At 41.6% G+C, this 17475-nt stretch overlaps 1 protein-coding gene across 4 annotated transcripts in view; it reads left to right on the top strand.

The window, feature by feature from the left end:
- Window positions 1-17475, top strand: part of CADM2 (cell adhesion molecule 2) — a 404147-nt gene that overhangs the window by 342496 nt on the left and 44176 nt on the right. For all 4 annotated transcript variants that reach the window (XM_039333778.1, XM_039333779.1, XM_039333777.1 and 1 more), the window contains one exon: window positions 8557-8735. In XM_039333778.1, the coding sequence (XP_039189712.1) occupies window positions 8557-8735 (179 nt within the window). The remainder of the gene's footprint in view (window positions 1-8556; window positions 8736-17475) is intronic.

The raw sequence follows: 17475 nt of genomic DNA, 5'->3' as shown, positions 1-17475 counted from the left end.
TCCACCCTGCGCAGCAACAGGGCCATGAACTCAAACCTGCCGATACTCAGCCCAGTGTTCTAACCTCATGAGTCACTATGTTCCTTAAATGCATATAGTTTAGGCAGGCTTTTCTTTTTCTCATAGTTTGGAAAAATATTTACTTTTATTAATTTACTATATTTTTTATTTAGAAAGAGAAGAAAACTTGTCTTACTTGCACCAAGTAGCATTATTAAAATTTGGAAATACTGCCCTAAGGGAGAATCTATTGATCATAGTCTATGTGCCACACATGGCTTGTGAACTGTAGAAGTGAATTTCCACTTGGAGTTCTTTGTATCGTGCTTTTTTTATTTGTTTGTTTTGTTGTGTTTTGTTTTGTTTTGACTATGTACAGGAATGTACTGTTATCACCCAAATAAAGCAAAACATAGAACATTGAATCAAATAATTTGTGTTTATATTCCAGATACATTGTTATACTTTATATTTAAAATATAATTTGGGTTATTTGTAATGCTTCATGGGAAAAAATATCTGAAAAAAAGAAGGGGACTGTTACTCATCATTTTTGAGGGTACTCCTATTTGAACATTGAGCCATAAACAAAGAAGCATGAACTCTGAAGCAAATAAACATGAAGCATATCTGAAAGACTACTTAGGTACTAAAAATTGATTTTTTGTAATCTTGGATTATACATGTAAATAAAAAATTAATGTTAGCTAGATTATATGTGTTATATTGCTTTAAAGGAGTTATTTTATCCTGTTATTAAACTATGATCCTGCTTTCTATACTAAAGTACTTGTTTTCTACTATTTTGATGGTTGTATTGTGTTTAGATGTATCTTCTCCCCAAAGCATTGTTTTTTTATTTATCTTGTTTTTATTTATTTTTTTAACGATTGTATGCTGTCAAGAGTCATGTTTAGTGCAATGGGCAGCTATATAAAAATGTTAAATAAATAATAATTTAATAAATAGTGACACATAATAGTACATGATGTAACATGGATACCATGTCTGGTTTCATTCAATCCTCTTAACCCGTTTACAAGGGTTTTTCTGGCTATATGTGTTCTTCAAAAAAAAAAACACTAAAAATTAATTATGAATAAAATGAAATAGTGAGTTCCTATTTTACACATTGTTTCTGAAAATGTAGTAACTTTTCAATATAAAAATATGGACAAATGTACAGTTTAAAATATCTTTTTTTCTTTGTACTTTGTACTGGAAGTATTGAGTTCATTTAAAAAGCTATACCTGAATATTTATTTATAACAACATTTGAAGAATGTGAATGATCAATATAAAATGCATTTCCAGTGTCAACATTGCTTGAAAGCACTAAAGACTAAGATTGTTGGAAGAAAGGAATATAAAATTGATTTATTTGATCAAGAATAAAATAGATGGGTTGTTATTTCTGATACTTAATAGATTTTTGCTGATAAAAAGACTAAAATGATGGTGCTTTATGGATTTGTTTATAGATATGGGATATGGGAAGAAGACATCATTTTTTGTAATTTAACAGAAGTGAAAAGTTACCAATATTGTTTATACTTGTGATGAAGGGAGCATGTCTTTATATATTCCTTTTAATTTTTTTAAAATTATAGTGTCACAAGTTCCGACTAATGAAGCACTTCAAAGAACTTTCAGGCATGTTTCCTAAAGTCTTTATTTGCAGAGCTACAAATTATGCCGGTCAACATTGGACTAATTGATGCCAGAATCTGAACTTCCGGTGGCTGGCATCAAGCTTTCCTTGCTCAACCCCTCCCTTCTCATGCAGTCACAGGTCACATTATCCAATTAGTGAGAAGGTCAAAAGTTTACTTCCTCTTTCTTTCCCGGGCTTTTTTCCCCCGCCCAGTCTAAGCTAAGTATTAACCCAATAAATGCCCAACAGTTTTGCATATTGTCAAAGCAAGAATATACAGTATTTGCAGCATTGACATCCGGCCCCCCTTACAAGAAGGACAGATCCTGTAAGGAAAACAAAAGCATTTGTTAAGGGTTATCTTTCGGTTTGCTGGGGTGTTTCACATGAAACTTTTCGATCAATCTGTCAGCGTTCACTTCACTAGATTTCACCCAGGTGGCTTCAGACAATGGGTATCCCTTCCATTGTACCAAGTACTGTAATTTCCCTCTAAAGATTCTGGAGTCAAGAATACGTTTCACTTCATAGTGGGTCTGCCCTGCCACTACGAGGGGTCCAGGTGCCTTCTTTGGAGGAGGTCTCAAAGTGGAGCCCCGATAAGGCTTCAACAAACTACAATGGAAAACTGGGTGAATTTTCCCTAACAGTTTAGGGAGCTTTAGTTGTACTGTGACTGGGTTGATGACCTTTACTATGGGGAAAGGCCCCAAGAATTTTGGTCCCAATTTCTTGCTGGGCAATTTGAGGCGTAGATATTTAGTTGACAGATAGACCTTTTCCCCAACTTGGAATGTTCTTTGGGGAGCCCTCTTTTTATCAGCTGCTTTTTATAGGTTTCAAAAGTCTTTTTTAAAGCAGTTTTTGTGTTTTTCCAAACTTCTTCCCATCCTCTCACCCATTGATCAAGTGTCTGTGAAGCGGAGGGCAACTGAGGATATTCAGGTATTGGGTTGAATTCTTTCCCTGTGGCTACTTTGAAAGGCGTGTAGCCGGTGCTGCTGTGCACGGAATTGTTGTATGCCACCTCCGCAAAAGGGAGGAGATCAGTCCAGTTCGTCTGTTGGTAGGAAACATAGCACCTAAGATATTGCTCCACCATTTTGTTAGCGGCTTCAGCGGCCCCATTGGTGGCTGGATGAAAAGCAGATGATAACCCTTGAGATGATCCAATCAATGTAAGGAAATTTCTCCAAAACTTCGCTGTGAATTGCACCCCCCTGTCTGAGATTATTCGCTTAGGGGCACCATGCAGCCGGTAGATATGTTTCAGGAACAATTTGGCCAGGCGTTGGGCGGATGGGAGTCCTTTGCAGGCGATGAAATGAGCTTGTTTCGAGAACAGGTCTATCACAGTCCAAATGACAGTATTTCCCTTACTTTCAGGTAGGTCCACTATAAAGTCCATAGCTATTTCTTCCCAGGGTTGAGAAGGGTCCGCCACGGGTTGCAGTAACCCAGGAGTTTTCCCCGGGATTCTTTTCATTGTAGCACATACTGTACAACTTTTTACATAGTTTTCCACATCCTTTTTCAGCCCCGGCCACCAGAATTGCCGGCGGGTGAGGTGTAGGGTTTTCAAATATCCAAAGTGTCCAGCTTGCTTTACATCGTGGCTGTGGTTGAGAGCATTAAGACGGAGCGCTTCTGGCAAATATAACTTCCCCCCTTTGTATGCCAAGCCATCTCTGCATGTTAGGGACGATTGATTATCTTTGAACCATTGGTCAGTGAGGAGCTCTCGTTTTATTTTCTTCACTCCAGGGTCATCCGGATTGGGGACCCTGCGAGGTGTAAGTTGAGTGACAGTTTGTGGATTGGGAATAATTGCCTCGTTAACCTGCTCTCGCTCACTTTTGTACTGGGGTAACCGGGATAGCGCATCAGCTAGAAAGTTCTTTCCTCCTGGTATGTACTTTAGAGTGAAGTTGAAGCGGTTAAAGTACTGTGCCCACCGTACTTGCTTTGGTGACAATTTGCGAGGAGTTTTCAGTGCCTCTAGGTTCTTGTGATCAGTCCATACCTCGAATGGCACCTTGCTCCCTTCTAGATAGTGTCGCCAGTTCAATAGCGCCCACCTAATTGCGAAGGCCTCTTTCTCCCAGATTGCCCATCTTCGCTCGCTCTCCGTGAATTTCTTAGAGGTGTAGGCACAGGGTTGCAGGATCCCATTTTTGTTCTTTTGAAGTAACACTGCTCCAACCGCCACATCGCTGGCGTCGGCTTGAATCACAAAGGGTTCCCCTGGACAGGGGTGCTTTAGAACCGGTTCAGCGGCAAATAGTCTCTTTAAATTCTCAAAAGCTGTTTGACAGCTCATTGTCCATGCTAGTGGTTGGCCCGGTCGTGGCTTCCCTCCTCCTTTGCCTGTCTTGAGTAGCTCTGTAAGAGGAAGGGCAATCTCGGCAAAAGAAGGGATGAATTGACGATAAAAGTTGGCAAAACCCAGAAAGCTTTGGAGCTGTTTGCGAGTCCTTGGGGGTTGCCATTCGATTATAGTTTTTACCTTGGCTGGATCCATTTCAATACCCTCATTGGAAATTCGGTAGCCAAGATAGTCTAATTGGGTTCGGTGAAATTCACATTTTGACAATTTGACATAAAGCTTGGCATTCAATAGTTTCTTTAACACTTCTCTCACTAGTTTTATGTGATCATTCATGTTTGTGCTGTATATCAGGATATCATCAAGATACACCAAAACCCCTTTGTACAAGTGATCATGTAGAACCTCATTAATCAACTGCATAAATACGGCTGGGGCCCCCTGTAGTCCAAATGGCATGACTTTGAACTGATAGCTCCCCATTGGACAGTTGAAGGCAGTTTTCCACTCGTCTCCCTCTTTTATTCTCACCCGGTAGTATGCCTCTCTTAGGTCTAACTTAGTGAAGACACTCCCCTTAGCCAGGTGGGTCAATAAATCCTTTAGGAGGGGGAGGGGGTATTTATTTTCCACACTTACAGCATTGAGTCCCTTGTAGTCTACGCAGAGACGAAGAGACCCATCTTTTTTCTCTTTAAACAACACAGGGGCTCCCACGGAAGATTTGGCCCGTTCAATAAACCCCCTCGCTAGGTTCTTGTTCACATATCGCTGCATCTCCTCCATTTCGAGGGGGGACATAGCATACATCCTCGGACGTGGGAGTTTGGCTCCGGGCACCAGTTCGATGGAGCAGTCATTGGGTCTGTGAGGGGGTAGGGCATCACATTCTTTTTCACTGAACACCTCCGCCAGGTCCAAGTATTCTTTGGGGATGACTGGTTCACCTGGGGTCAGTGAGACGGCCAGGTGCGCTCGCTCATTGGGTGGCCTAAGATGCCCGGTAACATCTGTTGAATCAATGGGGGGATCAGGCCCTATAGGTAGTCTCACAATTCTCATTCCTTTCTCCCACCAGATAAATGGCTTCCATTTGTCCAACCAGGCTAGTCCCAGGATCACTGCCTCGGTCATCTGTGGAGCCACCAGGAAACGAATAAACTCCCAGTGTGCACCTATTTCTAGGCGTAAAGGCTCAGTTATTTGTGTAATAAGAGTCCCTCCCATCAGGGAGCCATCGGCTTGCTCAAATCTCATCGGTTTGGAAAGCTGTTTTGCCCTTATGCCCATTTTCATGGCAAACGCCAGACTAATAATGCAGCGGGTACATCCCGAATCAATTAGTACGTTTAAGTCTATTTGTGCCCCAGACGTAGGGATTACGAGCTTGGCGGGCAGTGAAAAAGGCAGGATTTGTTGACTCACCATTGGGTCGTTTTCTCCTTCATCGTCGCTATCAAAGAAGGGAAGGGCAGGGGCAGGTCCACCTGGAGTCTTGGCATTCTCCTGTGTGTGGGGTGTAACCTGGGCGACTGGTTCTTGCGTGAGTCGATTAGATTTTTCTCTTGGTAGCCACTGAGCAGGTTTCTTTTGCATCGCCGGTCCTGGCTTGCTCTGCAGTCGAGGGTAGGGGACTGGACAGGTGGCCGCTCGGTGTCCTCCTTGTCCACACCGGAAACACTTGAAGGAAGGGCGTGCAGGTGGCCTGGGTCTCTCAGCCCTTGCAGTGGTTGAAGGCTTTCGTGGGGGTGATTGCTGTTCAGGTAGCTCTGGTTGCTGTTCGGGTTCCTGTGGGGGAGGCTTTTTATAGCGAGAGAGCTTAACATCCAGCTTCACGGCCGTCTGGTACCACTCCTGCAGCCGATCAGGTACTTCTCGATAGATGCAAGCCTGGGAGAGGTGATCATCTAATCCCTCGATGAAGTGATGGATGAGGGACTGCTCAGGCCACCCCTCTATTCGCCCTGCCATCTTGCAGAACTCTCGCACGTACTCTAGGGCAGGCCTCCCCGATTGTTTTATTTTGTGAATTTGTCCTGCTGCTTTGAGGCCGATGGATGGGTCTTCAAATCGTTCTCTCAGTCCTAAGAGAAAGAGATGAGGATCTTCCAATTCGGGGGCTTGCTCGCTATATAGATTGTTCAGCCATTCAGATGCTTCTCCCTCTAGGTTGGCCCCAATGACGTCAACCATGGCCCCTGGTTCCGGATAGAGATAGGCCCAGCGATTTAGATGAGAACGCACTTGGGTGAGGAAAAAAATCAGCTTCTCTGGGTCCCCATCAAACGTTGCATTGAAGGGTGGTGCAAACACAGGCTGCTGTGGCCCCCACTGGGGCTGGTTCCATGGCTGCTGGCCAGCGGGGATGGATGGTACCCCCTGCAGCTGTAGGCCTCCCAATGGTGGCTGCGCAAGTGGGGGTCGTAGTGGTCTTCTCTGTTGTTGGACTGGAGGGGGTGGTGGTGCCCTCTGCTGCTGCTGATCATTCATCTGCCGGGGAAACCCATCTACCCCTTGCTGCAGATGCCTCAGACTGGGACTCACCCTCTCTTCAGGGTTGGGGTCTCTGGCTGGCAAAGGCAGGGTCTGACAGGCTTCCTGCTGGGCTCCCCATCGCTCTTGTGGCCACCCCAGTTGCTGTAGGCCCCAACCTGGCTGCAGATTTATGCCCAGGGGTTGCACGTTTGGGGGCTGTGGCCAACCTCCTTGCTGTGGCTGTTCTCCCCCCAGCTGCTGATTTCCTGGCATCTGTACCACCCCAAGGCATTGCAAGGCCTTTATTGGCTGTGGTAAGTTCAGAGGACATGGATCAGCCGCTTGCTGGGGAACCCAATTTCCCCTTTGCTGCAGAGGATTCAAACTGGGATTCTCTCTCTTAGGGATGAAGGTTTCACTTTGTAGGGACTGTTTTCTGTTTCTCATTTCTAAGTTTTGAAATCTTTCCAACGACTCACCCATAACTGTGTTATCTGTCCATTCTGCCTTTGAAGTCTTCGCTCTCAGCTGGGAAATCTGCCAAATTTCTCTCTCCCCCGGCTTGCTGGCTGTCGCTTCCCCCCCCCGGGGAGACTGTTGCAGCTACGGGGCTGGTTTCAGGCAATTTTTTTTTCTCCATAATGAGATCTCCCCCGAGGCTACTGTTGATAGATCGGGACGTAGATCGTTTGAAAAGAGTGTTAGATTCTGGCATGATGTCACAAGTTCCGACTAATGAAGCACTTCAAAGAACTTTCAGGCATGTTTCCTAAAGTCTTTATTTGCAGAGCTACAAATTATGCCGGTCAACATTGGACTAATTGATGCCAGAATCTGAACTTCCGGTGGCTGGCATCAAGCTTTCCTTGCTCAACCCCTCCCTTCTCATGCAGTCACAGGTCACATTATCCAATTAGTGAGAAGGTCAAAAGTTTACTTCCTCTTTCTTTCCCGGGCTTTTTTCCCCCGCCCAGTCTAAGCTAAGTATTAACCCAATAAATGCCCAACAGTTTTGCATATTGTCAAAGCAAGAATATACAGTATTTGCAGCATTGACACTTTCCTTCCTTCCTTCCTTCCTTCCTTCCTTCCTTCCTTCCTTCCTTTCTTCCTTCCTTCCTTTCTCTTTCCTTATGTCTTTCCTATTTTTTGCTTTGCACCTTTTACTATTTCTTTATATTTTTCTCTTTCTTTTAATTTTTATTGTAATTATAATCTTTTAAAAATTAGTCGAAAAAATAACATTCCTAATGCATTGTACAATGATAGACAGTCTCTAACATTGAAAGATATTCAGTTCTTTTAATTTTAGAATAAATTACAGAACAATCTGACTGGAACAAAAATTTGATCTATCATACATATAGACCCACAGAAAAATCCAGAGCTACAAATGATCAGAATGGGGGGCGGAGAGTATTGAACTGTTATTAGATCTTTCTTCCAAGTAATTCATTTTTTTTTTAATTTTCCTCTGTCACTGAAATCTTGGATATTAAAGCAATTATGCCTGCTGTAGTCTTCATGTGGACAGAGAAACTTTAGATGCTCAGAATTCAAACAATAAGTGAAATCTGTCCTTGTGCTTTCAACAATTAACAAGGGTATTGATATTGGTGCTTTGTATCTATCAAGCTTTCAAGATTCAACTGGCCTTAAAGATAGATGTGCAGTCATTTTACCAAACATCCTATGGCTGACAGTGACTAGCTTATGGTCATCTAGCTGGCTTTGTGCCTTGTTTCTATCTGGGTGCTTTAACCACTACTCAGGATGGCTCTCTTTTTGCTCTTATACTTGCTGCATAAAGAATCTCTGTTGGGTTAATTCAGTATATATTCCTTTTTTATAAATATTTAGTTGATTTCTAACCTGCCTTTACAAGTAACTTAACACTCTTTCCTCCCCTCAACACTTCTATGAGGTGGATTGGAGTGAGAGAGAATGACTTGCCAAAAGTCACACAGATGATGACTTTCATGCCTGAGGTGGGACTAAAACTTAAAATCCAGCACTTTAACAACTATATCATGTATGCTATATTAATATTAATAATAATAATAATAATAATAATAGTATGGTTTATCATGTATTTTTATAGACCAGATCCAGTTTTATGGACAAAGGATGGTGGAGAATTACCAGATCCAGAAAGAATGGTTGTCAATGGTAGGGAGCTACACATTAATCCCCTAAATAGAACGGACAATGGTACTTACAGATGTGAAGCAGAAAATTCTATTGGCCTAAACAGTGCAGAGTATGTTCTTATTATACATGGTGAGTACTTTATTAATGATGTGATATTGTGCATTTACATCTGCTGTAATAAATTTTATTTATACTATTTAAAAATGTTGTTACCTTACTTTCTAAAATTTATGCTGGTTGTATTGTAAACTTGAAAAAATATTAAATGTTGTTTGGAACTGATGAGTATATGTGTATGTAACACAGAGAGGGATAGAATATATTGTTGATGGAAGTTGTTTTCATACATTAAATGACTGAGACAAAAAATCATAAACAGAGTTTGTCATTTAGGCTCTCAAGTTCTGCTCCATTGACTGCAGAAATCCAAATTCAAGTATCCAAGACAGATGACTATCTAGTGGGTGCTTAAACAGGGCCAGTGAAGGAGACCTAATTGTAACTTCTGAACAAAATATAAATTAGTGTTTCGAATGGGATGTCTTCAAATGGCAAAGTAAAACAAATTGTAAAAGTGCTGTTTATTGATGAGACATTTTATATTGAAAATGATCATGGAATCTGTTTGCTTTCCTATGATATTATAATTTATAGCTGAACATTTCAAATTCTATTTAATCAGGGTTTAACTTTTAATTTAAAAAAAGAATTTAGATCTTTATAAAACAATGCTTCTGTATTTAGAAAAAAACAGTGCAGAAAACAAACAACATATACAAAATATGCAATTTTCATGCTTTCAGATAATATTTTATCTGAGTCACTGCAGACTTATATGTATTCTTTATTTTTCAGAATAATTTTATGTATGTAGGAAAAGTATGAAATAAATTTTATCAATAGTTATTGCATCAGTTGATTCAAGATTACCAACTATATTGTAGCTAAATATATATGCTTTTTAATTAGTCAGTAGTGGTTCTGTTGTTGAACTATACTTTGCAGAATCACCCTGTCATGTGTTTGACTAATGAAACACTTCAAAGAACTTTCAGGCATGGTTTAACCTAAAAAAGCCTTTATTAGTGTTATGTCCTGAGCCTTGCAAACGGCTCGGGCGTTTGCAGGCAGTCCCGGGCAGGTGCAAAGCTGCCCGGGACCAGACAGGCTGTCGCCAGCGCCGTGCGCATGCGCGGGTGCTGGCGCGGGAAAAGTAACCCATTTACCCGGGAGTTGCCTATATAAGAGGCTGCGAGGCGTTTGGGCGAGGCTGAAGCCATCTTCCTGTAAGCTGAACGCTGAATAAAAGAAACTGAGAACTCCAGCTGCTTCTCGTGTCTGTTTTCCCGCCACGGACTCAACACTGGCGACGAGGATGGGATGCCTTGCACTACCTGGAAAGGAAGAAGTGTAAGCTTACCCAAGGAGTCCTGAGCGGCGGAAGAGGAACGGCGTCGACTCGGCAGCTGCCCGCCAATCCGGTGCGCATTCGGGGGTAGGCTGGCTGATAGACCCGTCTCCTGAAGATCCGAAGATGGCGAAAATCGGAAGGCTTTCGGAATTCGACGTCTCACATCCAGAGCGGTGGGAGTCCTACGTATCCAGAATGGAGAACTACTTCAAGGCAAACCAAGTGAGGGAAGATAGCTTGAAGGCTGCCACCCTGCTTTGCGTTTGCGGCCAAGACGCCTTCGAAATCGCAGAAAACCTTGCAGCACCTGTCCCAGTAGAGTCTGTAAGCTACGCAGACCTGAAGAAGCTGCTGAAGGAGCACTTCCACCCCAAGGTGTCCGTTATCTCATGGCGCCACACCTTCGAACAGAGGGATCAACGGTCCGGTGAGTCAGCCAAGGAATACATCGCCGCGTTACGGAAGGCCGCCAAGCCCTGCGAGTTCAAGGACCTCGAGGAACGACTGAGGGACCGATTCGTGTGCGGGTTAAGGCATCGAGAGCTACAACAGAGACTTTTCGCTAAGGAAGAATTATCCTTCCAAGACGCCTTAAGGGAAGTCACCGCAGAAGAAGCAGCAGGCGGCGCCGTCAAGAACATGCGGCCGATCAGAAACAGTGCAGAGGGTGCGTCCGTGCACCAGGAAGACGTCCGACGAAACTCCGAGGAGGATCCGGACGAGGAAGTCGACCGTCTACACCCCGCGAAGGAAGAGAACCAGAAGGGAAGCTCTTCGGCTCCGCTCAAGTGCATCGGCTGTGGAGGTCGCCACAGGAGAACCGACTGCAAGTTCCGCTCCGCTACCTGCCGGGCATGCGGCAAACAAGGGCACATTGCAGCTGTGTGTCTGGGCCGACGAAAGGCACAACCCCAAGAAGAACGCCTGAAGGGTACCAGTACCTCCCCAGCCAGAATAGGGTAGGTTTTTGCGCTTCGCGAAGAAGCATCTGTAGGACAGGCACACACAAGCCCATGAAGAAAAAGCTGTCACTCAACGTGAAGCTACAAGGGGTTCCATTATCTATGGAACTAGACACAGGGTCTGCCCTTTCCATCATTTCATTGCATACATTTAGGAAGATTTGTTCCAGTAGTGGGACTAAGGCCAAGTTAAGGCCTTCTGATATTGTATTAACAGATTTTCAGAACTCAAGAGTGTGTGTTAAGGGGGAGGCCACCCTTAACGTGCAATACAAGAGTTTTGAAGGTCCACTAGACTTATTAGTAGTAGGGGGTGAACGAACGAGTCTCATAGGACTCGATTGGTTTGAGGCCCTGGGGATACACGTCACAGGACTCAACAGCTTACAAACACTCGACCTACAGGAAGTCTGCAAAGAATTTGCAGATGTTTTCAGCCCCCAGCTGGGCACATTCAAAGGACCACCTGTGTCCTTAAAGCTAGACCCCACTGTCACTCCCATTAGGATTAAAGCAAGAAGGGTCCCTTTTGCTTTAAAAAGTAAGATTGACACTGAATTAGACAAACTAATCCAACAGGGAATCCTAGAACCTGTTGATTCCAGCCCGTGGGAGACCCCCATTGTCACGCCTCTAAAGGCAAATGGGGACATTCGCATTTGTGCTGATTACAAATGCACACTCAATAAGGCATTGCAGCAACATGCCTATCCTGTTCCTGTGGTCAGTCACATCCTGGCCTCTCTCAAGGGGGGGCGTGTTTTTGCAAAGCTTGACCTAGCTCAAGCATATCAACAGCTGCCTGTTGATGATGATGCTGCATAGCTCAGACCATTGTGACCCACAGGGGAGCCTTTAAGGTAAAAAGGCTACAGTTTGGAGTGAATGTCGCTCCTGGGATTTTCCAAAGCGTAATGGAAAACACACTACGAGGTATACCAGGGGTCTGCCCCTACTTTGACGATGTCTTGATTGCAGGAGACTCCACACACATTCTAGCTGAAAGGCTTAGGGCTGTCCTGTTAAGATTCAGGAAATCAGGCCTCAAGCTCAGAAAAGACAAATGCAAGATTGGGGTGCCTTCTACTGAATTTCTGGGATTCAAAATTGATGCTGCTGGGATTCATCCTGCTGAATCCAAACTAACTGCTATTTTAGAAGCACCCAGGCCAAAGTCTAAGGCCGAACTTCAGGCCTTCTTAGGCCTCCTGAATTTCTACAATTCTTTTCTTCCACATAAAGCTAGTGTAGCTGAGCCTCTTCACAGGCTACTAGACAAACAAGCTGTGTGGCTGTGGTCACAAGCACATGAGGCTTGCTTTAAAGAAGTCAAGGCCTTGCTCACTTCTAACAGTGTTCTTGCACATTTCAACGAGTCTTTCCTGTGTGCATCGCTTGTGATGCGTCCCCCTACGGGGTTGGAGCTGTCCTGAGTCACCTCAGGTCTGATGGAACTCAGGTTCCTATTGCATACTACTCCAGAACACTGTCTTCTGCCGAGCGCAACTACGCTCAGATCGACAGGGAGGCTCTGGCTGTTGTTGCTGGAATTAAAAAATTCCACGATTTCCTATATGGCAGGCATTTCACGGTCTTCACTGACCATAAGCCTCTGCTGGGACTGTTTACCACACGTAAGCAGACTCCCCACATCATTCCCCGCAAGAGAGCTGGCACACAATTCCCAAGGTTGGCCTGACCTTACCCCAAATCCTACAGGGGGTCAAACATACACAGAGATAGTCGAGGAACCAAGTCCCGACTACAACACCTCTAGCACAAATCAGGGAACACCTGAGTTTTGGGAAAGTACAGAAACCCACACGAGCCCGAGCACAGAATGGGGTTCAGGGAATGGACAGCCTCCTGACAGGTCTTGGACTGACCTAGGAAGTTCTACAGAGACGCCCAGCAGTGGCTATCACTTCAAGGGGCCTGAGGGTCTACAGCTAGGTAGGACAACCAGGTCACAAAGCAACAGAAGCCCTGGCCTGACGAGCCCAGTGGGCAAGCAAGCAGGCCAGGCATCGGGGCACAGTCCTTGGAAGACACCAGGGCACAATAGAGAGAACAGGCTCACGCCTCCCTCCAGTCAGGGGACTTATGCCAGTAACCCAGAGCTAAGAAGGTCACAGAGAGCAAAGAAATCTCCTAAGTACCTAGAAGATTACATAACATTGCTGGCAAGGCAAAAGCCAGTAAACAGTGGGAACACTGGGGAGCAAATTGTCGTATAAAATAAATGTTGTATGTTGGTAGTAGTTTTAGCCCGGGGGAAAGGGGTGTTATGTCCCGAGCCTTTGCAAACGGCTCGGGCGTTTGCAGGCAGTCCCGGGCAGGTGCAAAGCTGCCCGGGACCAGACAGGCTGTCGCCAGCGCCGTGCGCATGCGCGGGTGCTGGCGCGGGAAAAAGTAACCCATTTACCCGGGAGTTGCCTATATAAGAGGCTGCGAGGCGTTTGGGCGAGGCTGAAGCCATCTTCCTGTAAGCTGAACGCTGAATAAAAGAAACTGAGAACTCCAGCTGCTTCTCGTGTCTGTTTCCCGCCACGGACTCAACAATTAGTATAGAGGCGTGTCAGCACGGCATGATGGATGCCAAGATCTGAATTTCCCTTCCTTTGCACATAACATTCCAGGCATTTCCCCTTCCCCATTTTGGGGTCATGATTCACATATTCCAATTAACCTGGAGGGCAAAGATTCACTTCCGTTCCCTTTCGGGGCTTTTCTCTCCTCCCTCATTCTCATCTGAATTAACTCTAAAAGTACCAGACAGTTCTGCATATTTTGTCAAAGCAAGAATATTTGATATTAGCAGCATTGACACATCCCAGAGATCAGTGCTGCATATTTTATAGATAAATGCTGTGAAATTTATCTGTAATTTGCATCAAATTAGTGACAAAAGTATTGATATATATGTAGAAATTATAACATTTTATGGTATTTATATTACATCTAACATTTTTAAAGTGATGTAAACGAAACCAGAAAATGTAGTTTTTCCCAATGGGACCTGAATATTTTGCTACCAAATATTTTGCTTTTTAAAGCAAACTTTAAAAATTGTTCTCTTATACGAAACTGCCTTCTCCATCCCTAAACACCTATTATTCTGTTGACTCTTAGCTTCATCAAAATCCATTTGACTATTATATAGAAAGCAATATAGTCACAGAGGTGCCTAATAGAAGCAGGCATATGATACTCTTTGGCAATATCATCCACCATAATTCTTCAAAAATAAAAAAGGTGACTATGATGGCCCAGAAAAAAGTTTGACAATAGAGATATAATGAATTAGATACAAAAACAGGGGCCAAATTCAATTGATTATTTTCTGGTAAATGAGTATTTTGTAATAGGGTATTTTAGTAGTTAGTTAGTTGTTAGTTAATTAGTTAATTAGTTAGTTGTTAGTTAGTTGACATGTTTGGGCTAGGGCCATCCACTCACCAGTGACTCTGAACATCTGAACAAAAGATAAAGTGTTTAAAAAAATACAAAAGAATGATCACAAACAGCTGATACATGGAGGCAATAGTTTACATACTTCAAAATTACAAAGGAATTAGTGGGATCACATTCCATCATTAATCCAATGTCTGTGGCAAGAAACAGGTCTTTAATGTTTTCTTAAAGATCATCATGGTCAGGCTTACATAAACACAACTACTATGGAAGAAAATTTGTGATAGCAACCCAATGATTTTCAAAAGTCAAAATCAATTCTGTGATTTTAATGTAAAGTTTATATAAACATACACACACACACAAAAACCACATATACAAACCATTTTTTTTCACTTTGAACACATGTACTAGTGACCTTTGCTTGGCCATTACTCATTGAGAACATTTCTGTAGAGAAATTAATTTACCAATGAACAAATAAATTATACATTTCTTCATACAAGCTTTCCCTTCACATAATTTGTGCCATAAAAATGGCAAAGATTTTTTTGGGAAACCATAAAATATTTGCTATTTGTTTAGTACCATAGCATGATAGATGTTTTAGAAATATGGGCATTAAAGTTTATTAAATCCTTTTCATTTTGCTACTAGCTAATTGTTTGCACCCTGTTGATATGATTATCTAACTCAATGGGAATCAGAAAAAAAGTGTCTTTATAAAGATTATGTTGTAATGATAAAAGTTTATCATTGCCTAGTTGCTGACACATTCTGTAATTTGGTAGTCTTTCATATTATGTAGCTGAGAGTTGATCTTGCTGACATTTTCTGTAATAGTTAATTGAGGTGTTGTTGTTTTTTTTAAAAAAAAATCCTAATTAAATTTCTGCAAATATAGATTTAGAACTACAGAGGCTAATTGCAGTTTGTGATGAGGGAAAGAGCATTAGTTTAACAACACTAGACTCACTGAAAATAAAATAAGATTTTCTTGGTATTCCCAAGTTTTTAAAAGTTCCATTATTTAGCAGTCTTTGTGGTCAAATGTTTCTTTGGTACAGTTTGATATTACAGATGGACAATTTCTTATTCTTATCTTGTTTTTGAGCAATAAGATTATAACTGTAGGTTTTTGAACTGTTTCAGATGGAACTTTTTTTGTCTTTGTATTGTGAACATGGGAGAAAGTTTTTGACTTTTAAAATTTTTCTTAATTTTGCACAAAAATTGTCTCTATCATTTAATATATTATTCCAATACAGAGTTAATAAGCACTGTGGTTGGATAAGGGAACTTATGATAAACTTTTTCTTTAACAGTTCAGTTTAAGAATACCAAGCACAGAACCAAAGGAAGATAGTTTCTTTCCAAAATACGCTGAGGACATTTATAGGAGCTCAATAGACTAGTGACTATACATTTCATTTCATTTTTCTTCAGTGTTCATATGACATGATTATCAGTTATGCCTCGAAAATATGTTTCTTATAAGAGTAAAACATTGGAAAGAGTAAAAATTGAAACAGTCATGGCTTAAATGTTAGCACCATTTTCTCTAGTTCTTTTGTTCTGAGTACTTAATTTCTGTACTTGATTTTAGAAATTTGAAAAACAACTGTACACCTTCCATTGGTTTAAAGTTTTATCATCTCAGATTTCAATTCATTGAATTGAATACTGAGATGATAAAACTTTAAACCAATGGAAGGTTTATGAATCTAAACCAAAATAGATATCCATTCACAATGTATATGAATCTAAACCAAAATAGATATCCATTCACAATGTATATGTGAATTTATTTTGTTTTTCTGTCTGTCTGTCGAGTGATCTATTTATCTATCTCACCTCCAAACTGGGAAGAAAAAGAATCTGACCTGATTGCTATGTTTAGTGGTCTAGTTTATTCAGTCACAAATGACAAAATCAGTATCTTGTGTAAGAAACTGGAACTGAACCCTGTAAAAATAATCTGCGTATTTTATTTGTGAATATATCAGTTTGGTCTAGTTAAGCACCAGGTTATAACTATGAGTTCTAGTCTTGCCTTAGCCATTAAAGCCAGCTGATTGATCTTGGGACAGTCAATCTCTAAGGCTCTAAGCCAATTCACTTCACAGGGTTGTTGTCATGGAGAAAATAGGAAGAGGAAGGTATGCTAGATATGTTTACTGCCTTGAGTTATTTTTAAAAATAATTAAAGAGGGATAAAACAAAATAAATAAGTAAAGTACCATTAATAAGTTACAGAATTACAAAAACCAAATATCTAGTGTCAAAATTTTTGTTTATATTACTAAAATAGGTTCACCAAAACATTCTTCACAGTGCAACATTTAAAATCATGCTATACTACATTGGCATAAAGTAATCACTGAAATTATCTAAAGTTCTAAACTCAAATCTAGGAAATGATCATTTATCATATCTAGGTAATTAGTGTATTTATGTTTGCATTGGCTGACATTAGCTAGCCAAAATACTGCACATATTTTCCATTCTGACTGGGACATTTTAACACTGAATCTGGGACCCAAATAAATTATTACATTGTTGATACAAGAGGCTTCAACACTTTCTGTCTGTAAAAAGAACTTGCAATAGCTGACTTCTAAATGTGTGTACTTGTCAGACATTCACAATAACGTATGCAGTTGGCCAGGTACGGAATGCACATTCCCATGAGGGAGAAACATTCTTTGTTTTTACATAAAGGCAGATACATCTTCTAGCCAGGCTGGGAAAAGATTTTAGAAAATAAAGAATAGATCTCCAAGTGAAGTTGCTGAACCAAGGCTGGAAAAAAACAGAGTTTATCTCGTATTCCCAGTAACTTCAGATGAAAATTTGAAATTTCAGGTAAAGGGAAAGTCCAGGAAAATTGAAATAAAGAAACATATATGTATCTAAAGAGATAGATAAGAATGAGTTTGCTCTAGGTTTATTTTTTTCTAAATTGTACAATTTTAATGCTTTTATTCCTCTGTACAAGTTATTAAACTGAATAAGAAACCTTACAGTTTTATTTATTTGCCTGTTTATCTGTGAAGAAATCTGATTTTCACTATTCTTTTCT

Source organism: Crotalus tigris, unplaced genomic scaffold, assembly GCF_016545835.1.
Source record: "Crotalus tigris isolate CLP2741 ecotype Arizona unplaced genomic scaffold, ASM1654583v1 scf7180000024508.2633422, whole genome shotgun sequence".
NCBI lineage: Eukaryota > Metazoa > Chordata > Lepidosauria > Squamata > Viperidae > Crotalus > Crotalus tigris.
The sequence above is the reverse complement of the archived record's forward strand: the minus strand, read 5'-3'. Positions and strand labels throughout refer to the sequence as shown.